The 10,114-nt window shown below is 34.3% G+C and overlaps 2 protein-coding genes across 2 annotated transcripts; both read right to left on the bottom strand.

Annotated features, from left to right (window-relative positions):
• Positions 1-200: 200 nt before the first annotated feature.
• On the bottom strand, positions 201-3,832 carry LOC143563932 (FLUCTUATING-LIGHT-ACCLIMATION protein 1, chloroplastic-like). Its single transcript, XM_077051354.1, has 6 exons — positions 3,218-3,832; positions 2,575-2,677; positions 1,763-1,818; positions 1,328-1,492; positions 448-561; positions 201-359 (listed from the first exon to the last, which is right to left on the bottom strand). Exons 1-6 carry the CDS (start codon positions 3,791-3,793, stop codon positions 267-269), a joined length of 1,107 nt encoding a protein of 368 aa, XP_076907469.1. The 5' UTR covers positions 3,794-3,832; the 3' UTR covers positions 201-266.
• A 5,127-nt stretch (positions 3,833-8,959) lies between these two features.
• LOC143563923 (zinc finger BED domain-containing protein RICESLEEPER 3-like) lies at positions 8,960-9,730 on the bottom strand. The gene is made up of 2 exons (XM_077051346.1): positions 9,436-9,730; positions 8,960-9,366 (listed from the first exon to the last, which is right to left on the bottom strand). Exons 1-2 carry the CDS (start codon positions 9,728-9,730, stop codon positions 8,960-8,962), a joined length of 702 nt encoding a protein of 233 aa, XP_076907461.1.
• Between the last annotated feature and the right edge of the window lie 384 nt (positions 9,731-10,114).

The following is a 10,114-nucleotide window of genomic DNA, read 5'->3' as shown; positions in this document are numbered from 1 at the left end:
TACACAAGCTCAAATGGCATAGAAGGAAACATGAGTTAAAATCCACAACAATAATGCTATGCTCTAAGCCCATATAAATTCATGCCACATAAGCTCAAATATCTTTCTTGTTGATACAAAACACAAATACAAGTATACAACCACAAAATTGTTATAATAATTTCAAAGTGACATATTTGATATCACACATTGGCTTGTGTGGGGATACAATTTTCTGCATCATTCATCGCCTACACATTATGTACAAAGTATCACAACAGCTTTACCTATAGAGGTCGCAACAACGAATAATCTTCAAGCAATTCTCGCTCTGTAAGCGTATCATTTTCGTTTTGTGGGGTCCATAACACCTCGACTGCCTGTAAGACGATCATATATTAGTAAACAATAAAAGATAAAAGAATTATTATTGTTTCTGAGCTAGAAAAAAGTGCATATAGATCTTACCATAATTCTACTTGAAGGGATAGAGGCCAGTTTTTGCAAGGCTTCCTTTAATTGTGCACTATTGTTGATGGGCGGCAGTTTATGTACACCTCCGGCCGCCACAATGATCGTAATCTAATAACCAGGAAATATTTTATGTAGTCAAGGAATTGTATACGAGTTAAATAATATGGCTCTCAACAGAAATATGGAAACCGTAAAATACATTTGATAACTAAAAAGAGTGCCACATATAGGCCTGTAAATGAGAACGCTCAATGAACAATTCGTGAGCTGTTCGGAAGGAAGTTCGTCTCTTTAATAAACGAATGAATATGACCAGAAAATTTGTCCATTTGGTTAAACGAACGAACATGAACGCATGTCTGGTTCATTCATTTATTCTCATGAATGTTCGTTTGCATTCGTTCATCTAACTTCGTTTATGTTCGCTATATTACGTTTATTAATTTTGTTGGTTTACGTTCATTCGTTAATACATTCATTTAATTTTTTTAATCATTACAGTGTAGTCTAGTTTTAATAACTTTTTAGACCCAACACATTATTCTTCACATTACTTTTAACTGTTTTGGCTCGGTTTTCGCTCATCTGTGTTCAGTTATGTTCTTTCAATTACGTCTGTGAACCGTTCGTTTGTACTATTAACGAATGAACATAAACAAACACGAACATGTTCGTTTTCATAACGAACGAACACAAACAAGAAAACCTCGTTCGTTTAATTGTTCATGCTCGATCGTTGTTCGGTTAAAGTTGAACGAACACGAACATGCTTTGTTCTTGTTCGTTCGGTTCGTTTACAAACCTAGTCACAAAAGTAGCCATTTTTCCAAGTAAGAACCGTGTGTATGATAATTATAATAACCAAAGTACTCACCACAATGTACTCGTTACGGAACCCATTTGACCTTTGACTTGTTGCACTTTGCTTTCTGATGTTGTTGACATTGACCAAAGTCTCCTCATCAAATTTACCTCTTTCTTCAATAGAGAGTTGATTAAATCGTTTCTCACCTTCCTCTACACTCCTCTTTACCTCCGCCTGCACCAAATTAGTAAAACCAAAATACAAACATTCAGCTTCCCAAATATGCAGACACCCTTGTGTCACTTAATTGGTGTAAAACAGTAAAAGTATTGTTTTCTCCACATATTGATCAGGTCTAATGGACCTCCATTTTGATAATTAATGTGTCAAAATATTCAACATTTTACCCCAAACATTTAAGTGTCTAGTATGATATATTATAATTAACTTTGTGACAAAATGTCAAACAGAAACAAGATGTTGAAGGGCAAGGCTAACACTTACAGATGAATAACCAGAGATGCAATAATCAGGATGCCGAAGTAGAGCTAGTGTTGTCTCTGTAACCAAAACAAAATCAATTTAAATATCAAGCAGAAGATTATCTGCATGTGTGCGTGTTAATGCATACACATACATGTTGATGTTGTAAAAGACACTAAAATTAAAATTGATCACTGATTGCTAAAATAGAACCATGTATATAAAGGGGCTCGTTCAATACACAACCAAATTTAAAACTTAAGTAGAGAGCCAAGAGAACGACATAAGCACTTTTACACAGTGCTTGCCACATATAGTGGGAGAGAGAAAAAGAGGCTGATACGTACCTAGGAGTTCCAGTGGGTCAAACCTACCCTAAAGAAAAGAAGGTTCCAACCCATGGGTTAAATGGCAGTTTGCAGAACAAGAAACGTGGCTGAGTGGAAGGTTTAGTTGCAGTTACTAGTAGTGGTAGCTTATTTATAGGTTACTAGGTTTATCAATTAGTTAGGCCAGAATTTGAAATTATTATCGTAGTCGGAGATTCCCCATCTCGAATTGGGTTTTATTTTCAGAAATTAAAGCTTTCGATTTTTAGTTTCTATCAGAGGCGGTTATGTAACCTGTTGCAAACTTGCAATTGGTATGGGTGGTTATATGATTCTCGCAGTTCTCTACTTCAAATTGGTTATGTGTTGAACAGAGATCTATATACTAGAAAAAGGTTTTTCCTTTCACTTAGCATAGTAGAAAAGAAGAACAGATAGGCAATATTTGTGACACATCATCCAAATTTGTGTTATACGTGTGATGCCAATCCATAACAACATTACCTTGTAATACGAAGCTCAAGCCCTCTGGGGTAGATGTATCGGCTGCCTCAGCAATACGATTGAGATCCCTTTGCAGTGTTCTACCCATACCCAACAATCCAACCTAGAAATACAAGAATAATTACTAGTTAACAAAAATGGCATTAGATTGTATGCTTTAGAAGATTAAAATTCAAATCATGCCCATCACCCATATCACATCATAACTCTACGTAGTTGTAGGTATATATTCAAGTAGATCAAACTATTCAACTAAGTTTGTGGTTTAAAATGATAGGCGGTATTGCCATAAGAATTACTTAAATACTACCAAGGTCCACTCAAGGCGCAAAGGACTCGTTTGCCGCCTAGGCGCAAAAAAAAAGGTGCAATAATAATAAAAAAATATATAATAGGAACAAAAAATTTAATAGTTTTATACTTACCTAATATAGTGGATCACATAAACAGGTTTAAAGTAACATGGATTCTTTATTTGGAGAAACATTTGGTAACCATATTGTAGGATAACACTATAGCTTCTAACAATATATTGTCTATTCTAACACGTAACCGGCAACACCACCTAAAGTAATAGATTAGCCTAATAATGAATTATTTGACTCCTAAATAATCACATAAACTTGAAACATCATAATAATACCTGAAGCTTTAAAACACTTGTTTTCTCAGTAGCAGTAAGCACACTCCCATCATCATCCGACCGATCCGACAAGAACCCAGACACCAAAATAAACGCGGCAAACCCCATCATCACAAAGAAAAAACTCGACCCCATTCCGACCGCAGGCCCCACAAAGAACCCGCCACCACCAAACGGCGCCGGAGCATAATATGGCGCCGAAAACGACAACTCGGCCCCCCGGGTTCGAGTACTATAGCTTCTGGAAGACGACGGAGCCGACGAAAACGACCGCCCGCCCATCCGCCCGCCGGAAGCAGCCATGGCATGGTGGTGATCGTACAGTAACAAAAACCCTAACAAAACCCCAGTGATTAGGGGTTTTTGTATTAACTTGAAAAACCCCTTAATTGATTTCAAAATCAGTTGATTGAGGTGGTTTTGAGTATGAATTGATGTGGGATTGTGATGTTGTTGGAGTTTGGCGAGTTGAATTTGGTTTTGGCGTTTGAAATTAGGGTTAGTGAAGAAGCAATTGAGTCTGAATTTGGGGGAATAGTGATGTGGGTATGAGGATTTGAAGGTGTGGTGAAGCATTAGAGTTGAATTGAGCTTGAATTGTAGTAGGAATGGTGTGTTGGCCATTGGAGGATGTTGGTTGTGTAATGTAATGGTTTGTTGCAGAGATTTGAATCAAATGGTGGGTATTTGATTGATGATTGTGGTGGTGGTGGTTGGAATTGGAATTGGAATTGGAATTGGAATTGGATAATGGGAATTGGTGGTTGACACATGCGGATGGGGTTTGTCTTTTTTCTTCATTAATAACGTATCTTGCTATGTTTTCGTTGTCATCTAGTATTAGACTTCATATTAGACTTCATTAGATCCTTTTTCTTTCTTTCTTTTTTTTTTTAAAATACGACTTTCATGTAATTAGGCTATCTAAGCATTCCTAACCCATTATTTAAAATTATGTGAGAATAGTTTGTAAATTATAGAGTGGGGTTGTGAGTGTAAATTATATGATGGAAAGAGAAAATGTAGTGATTTTTTGTAAGTTTGAAAAAAATGTAGTGATTTTTTTTTGGTAAATTATAAGGTAGAGAGAGAGAAAACTGTAATGATAAAGGTATAAAAAAATATTATTTAATTAAACATGAGAGAGAAATATAGTATTTTTTAGTGTAATTATAGAGATGAAGATGTGGGACGGGTTGGGAATGCTCTTAACCCTCGAACTTTAAATTTGAAGAGCCCTATTGTTGCATTCAGGTCAGACCATATTGTCTTAACCGGGTCCATACTGGATTCGAAGTTTGGCTTGGGTATTCATCTATAAAATCATATCGCGTAAGAAGTTTTACCATGGCCGTATGTTCTTAATGGATTGAATGAAAAATAAAACAAAAAAAGACATTGTGGAGAAACAAGATTTTACTTTGATTTGAATCTAATTATTTTATTTTACTTTTAGAAATTTTGCATCAGACCACTATACTTCTCAAATTTAAAGAGTTTTGTCGTCCAACTTTGATCAAACTATACTATCTTAATCGGGTCCATGCTGGATTCAGAGTTTGACTTAAGCTTTTCACCGGGAAACCATACCATCAACTACCACTTGATATATAGTCATTGTGTCACCACAAGAGCAGAACTCTCTGGCTAACACATAGTGGGGCGAAACCTGGGTGGCAGGACGGACCTGGGCCCACACTCTTAAGAAGCCTATAAGGCTGTATGCTATGGTGGGGGGCATCGAATCCCCTCCACCGTGTCACATCAGTACCACGTCATCGTCTCGTAAAAAACGGGGCATCGAAGCCCGCCCCGCTATGGTTTAATGCCCTTGGACGCCCCCCGTATATATATATATAGGGTATCGATATTATGAAAACCCAATTCACTTTTGAAAACCTTTAAAACTCTTTAGTAGTCGTTGATCTTTCCAATCCATGATGGAGATTAAAAGATTCCATAAGAGTATATATAAATATTATTCTAATGGGTGTAAGTACAATTTAAGGGTAAGATTGAAATGTGAAAAAGTTGTTTCTCTCTCATCTTTCATTGAAAGGAAGTTTGTGGATGAGATTTTAATGCTTTCTCACTCTTTTCTGTACATCATTCTCATTAAATCCCATTTTCCACTCACAAACTTCCAAACTCTCTCACAAACTCCTTTTATACCTTTATCTTCTTTGAATTATACAAAAAAAATAGTTGTTTTAATTAGTGAATCATCGCACCAAATCACGAGTCAATCAGAGTCGTTGAGAAGGAAAGACATCAATAAGCATCACAACCACTTAATCACCACCTCTTGGCCACACCACCACCTCTAAACCTCTAGTCGGCTAAACAAGGGGGAGAGAAATATTACAATAGGAGTTGCATAATTTTTCCCCTTTTGCTTCGGAAAGTAATCCTAATTTCCAATTTCCAATTTCCACCACCACATGTTTTTGAATTTTCAATTAAATGTGTTATAAATATTGTAGTTTCTCATAAGTAGCAAATTATGTCATTGTTACATATTTAGGAGAATGTAAACACAAGTTAGGTAACATTATTAACATATTATTGTTTTTCCAAACATATTATTTTTACTTTTACACATTTAAAATTTGTGAACCTGCTTGGTAACATAATTAAGATGTTGTTGGTGTACTATGAAATTTGTAACAAACTTTACAATAAATAATAAAAAGTAGATAATAAAAAAAAAAACAAATGTTAACAATAATTCGTATTAATTTGTAAGCTCCTTTAATGTATTACTTTATTTTTTTGAAGTATTTGAAAAAAATGTTAACATAAATTAATTTATGTTAACAATAATTCGTATTAATTTTTGGTATTAACATAAATTAAAATATGTATAACTTATTAAAAATACGAAAACATTTAAGAATGCCATTTATTAATAATTTAGTTTTTTGAAATAAAAAAGAACTATTTGAAAAAAATGCAAACCTAGATAGTAAATATGTAAACTCGTTTAAAATTTCTTTTCACATATTCAAAGTATCTAAATTTATTTTAATATATGTAAAATTATTTCAATAAATGTTTTACATAATTAAAATTTGTAAACTTTTTTTAATAATTTATGTTAATGTATTAACATAAATTAAAATATGTATAACTTACTAAAAATACGAAAACATTTAAGAATGCCATTTATTAAGAATTTTGTTTTTGAAATAAAAAAGAACTATTTGAAAAAAATGTTAACCTAGATAGTAAATATGTAAACTCGTTTAATTTTTTTTTTCACATATTTAAAGTATCTAAATTTATGTTAATATATTGTAAAATTATTTCAATAGAGACATAAAATTTTACATAATTAAAATACGTATAACTTAAAAAATGTAAGTAAACATTTAAGAATGCAATTTATTAATAATTTAATTTTTTGAAATAAAAAATAACCAACCACTTGTGATAAAGAGGGTATATAAATACTTTTTTTTGACATTATTATAATCTTATATTATTGTATTAATTTAAATGCTGAAAGACATGAAAAAATATTTTTAAGGACAAATTTGCCATTATTAAAATATTATATGAATTAAAAGAACTAGAAAATAATGAATGAAAATCTAATTTCTTTTAAAGTACTTATTGAAAAAATATTGAATAGGTAGGAAACCTAGGAATGGCAACGGGGCGGGTTTGGGGCGGGTTTTGCTTAACCCGAACCCGAATCCGAAACCAAAAACCATCCCCGTACCCGCCCCATTACCCGTCGGGTTTAATTCGGGGATTCCCCGTTTGGTTTTTTGTACCCCCCCGACCCGCCCCGTCCCCGAACCCGAAAACCCGAAACCGATCCGACCCGACCCGAAATTGGTTCATCACATAACTGAACATTTATCGAAATAAACTTCTGCATCACACACATGAAAGCTGAAACAATGTGTTACAAAGGAAATAAAACCAAGTCTACATGGCCGAAAAATCATGCCAAATACACAAACTACAAACTTGCGACCAAATCTAAATACCAAATCATCCAAAGTCGTCGTGCCACTTTCTTTAGTACCTACCTACATTAAGAATATTTATCAATAAATCAACCAAGTTAAAAGAATAAAAGCTATGTTACAAAAATAGTAAATTTTATAAATATTATTACCTCTTCCACATCCATTTCATATTCAATGGTGCGGCAATATGCCTCGGTCTCTTCCGAACAAGTTTCTATATTTAATAGTAATAACATAAACATATATTCATGATTATGAAGATAAATAACATGAGTAATAATGTAATATTCAATATAGCGTTACCTCGAATCTCATTCAACAACCAACTTTGAGCACACATTAAAGCCTCCAAAGTTTTTGGGTGAAGTCGACTTCGGTGAGGACTTATTAATCTTCCACTTGTACTGAACGCAGATTCAGAGGCAACGGTGGAAACTGGAATTGCCAATACATCTTTTGCCATCCTTTGAAGTGTCGGATACTTACCTCCATTTGTCTTCCACCAAAGCAACAAATCCAGTTCTACTTCATCAGGCAAAAGATTTTCTTTCAAGTAGTTATCTAACTCCGCCATATCATTCAAGTCATCATTCACCTTAGCTTTGGATTTAATGTCAGATAGGAATTTTTGGAATCCACCAGAAGAACACTCTGACAACCCCGAACTGAATAAAGATGAACTAGAACCACCACCTATAAATTAATGTGAATCAAGATAAATCAAATATTAGCAATTTATATTTATACTCATTAAATATTAATATGATTATACCTTCATAGTAGTTTTTATCACGTGAGTTGGTAGATTCATATTCTTTAAAAAAAGCTCGGACAAAATCCTCAAGAGATTTAAACTCTTCCTTTGCCATTTCTTCACCGTATAAGGCAGGCATAAGCAACTCTACGTATTTTAGCTTGTAACGTGGATCTAAAACCGCAGCCATCCCCATAATCCCATGAATTACAGACCAATATTTATCAAACTTGATACTCATTTTATACGCCATTAGACTAATGTCAACAATAGAAGACTTAGTCCACTCCCGCATAGAAAAACGAATCTCACATATCAAAGGGAAAAAGACATTAGCAGTAGGATACTTGTTACCAGAAAACAAAAGAGTTACCCGATAGAATAGTTGTAGCTTGTTACATATCTCAGTTGCTAAGTCCCAATCAAGGTCCGTAGGCAAACTAGTATACCTGGGCTCTCTTTGCTTTAATCGCGTGAAAACATGTCTATAAGGTATAGCAACACTAAGCATCAAATAAGTAGAGTTCCAGCGAGTCTTGCAATCAACGATCAGTTTCTTTGTGTATTCCATTTCAAGTTGATTGGCTGCTTCCTCAAATTTTTGCTCTCTTTTTCCTGATGCAGACCAAAATAAAACACTATCTCTAATTCTTTCAATCCCATCCTCAATAACAGACAAACCATCTTGAACAATCAAATTGAGAATGTGCGCGCAACAACGCATATGAAACAACTCTCCTTTCCTCATGAGTGATCTCAATGGAAGCTTCTGTAGTAACTTGTTGATAATTGCATCATTTGTGGTACAATTATCAACGGTAAGAGTAGACACTTTTCTATCAATATTCCAATCACATACACAATCATATAGCGTATCTGCAAGAACATCAGCTGTATGTGGTGCAGGCACATAAATAAACCTATATAAAATTTATGCATCAATATAAGTGTAAAATACATTTAAAGTTTTAAACTAACTTTATATTAGACTTGTACAATATATATGCTTTACCTCATGATTCGGCTTTGCAAGTTCCAAGAGTCATCTATAAAGTGTGCAGTGACGGCCATAAACCCTTTTCTTTGATGGTTAGCTGTCCACATATCAGTAGTTATTGCCACTCTACTTGTGATCCTCCCTAATAGTTTCTTAGTTTTCACCCTTTCATATTCATAAATTTTTAAAATGTCGCTCTTGATGGTATTTCGACTCGGAACCTTAAACAAAGGTTGAAGACCTTGAACAAACTTTCTAAAACCATGATGGTCCACCGTTGTAAGAGGATACTCGTGCACAATAATCATCTCCGCGAGATCTCTCCTTGAGTTGTCTGGATTAAACGTGTAGTTGGAGAGATATGATGAACTACCATCAACTTTCTTTTGCTCCATAATCAAGATGCTTTGTCGTATATCTTTAACAGTTGGTCTTGGACAACGTTCAAAATGATCTCGTAAATGCGATGTGCCGTTTTTGCTTGAACCTCCTAGCTTTTTCTTACAATAGTTACATTCCGCCTTATCTTCACCGTTCACTTTCATTAATTTAAAATGGTTCCACACGGCAGATCTTTTCCTTTTACCACCGACATTTTGACCATCTTCAAAAGTATCATCAAGGTTAGACTCATCGTGGGTAGTAAAGTTAGTTGGTGGTGGTTCATTAGAATCATGTACCCCTTCACTGCTTCCTTGAGGAGTAGAATAAGTAGGAGTGTTTGAAGCAACGGGAGTAGGAGTACAAGTGTCTGAAGCAAATTTATCACCTTGTGATGCCATATAGTTGTAAAAACCTACAAAGAAGAAGTTTGAAATAAACCAATTAAATCATTGTGTAATATCAATTACATCAACCCACTACAAACGAATTTTCATAGCCCAACTCCTGTTCAAACCGAAGCCATTCTATTTTTCAAATTGACTATTCTGGGTAATTTTGACCAAAACCTTAGTAATATGCTTATGAAGTCTATGGTTTGTATAATACAACTGTTTCTTAAATCCCGAGGGTCTTTATGATGGTTTACGCAACAAACTATTGTTCTTATGGAGTTTGATTCATATTTTACACCAAGGACAACTTCACGGTACAATAACTCAAACACTCAGAGTCCAAACATTAATAAACAGAACAATCATAATCACAGTCCAAAGACTGATTAA

The sequence above is a fragment of the Bidens hawaiensis genome, unplaced genomic scaffold (assembly GCF_021521415.1).
Source record: "Bidens hawaiensis isolate Kalapana, Puna unplaced genomic scaffold, B.hawaiensis_p1.1 tig00021656_1, whole genome shotgun sequence".
In the NCBI taxonomy this organism is placed as follows: domain Eukaryota; kingdom Viridiplantae; phylum Streptophyta; class Magnoliopsida; order Asterales; family Asteraceae; genus Bidens; species Bidens hawaiensis.
This window is presented reverse-complemented; position numbering and strand designations above follow the sequence as displayed.

Excerpts from the sequence above, each read along its gene's own strand:
- LOC143563932 (XM_077051354.1), bottom strand. The coding sequence starts at position 3,793 with ATGCTTCACCACACCTTCAAATCCTCATACCCACATCACTATTCCCCC. Across the intron at positions 562-1,327 it reads TCCGTAACGAGTACATTGTG|ATTACGATCATTGTGGCGGC; the intron begins GTGAGTACTTTG and ends CCTGGTTATTAG. Across the intron at positions 360-447 it reads TCCCTTCAAGTAGAATTATG|GCAGTCGAGGTGTTATGGAC; the intron begins GTAAGATCTATA and ends ATCGTCTTACAG.
- LOC143563923 (XM_077051346.1), bottom strand. The coding sequence starts at position 9,730 with ATGGCATCACAAGGTGATAAATTTGCTTCAGACACTTGTACTCCTACT. Across the intron at positions 9,367-9,435 it reads TTGTAAGAAAAAGCTAGGAG|ATATACGACAAAGCATCTTG; the intron begins GTTCAAGCAAAA and ends CAACTGTTAAAG.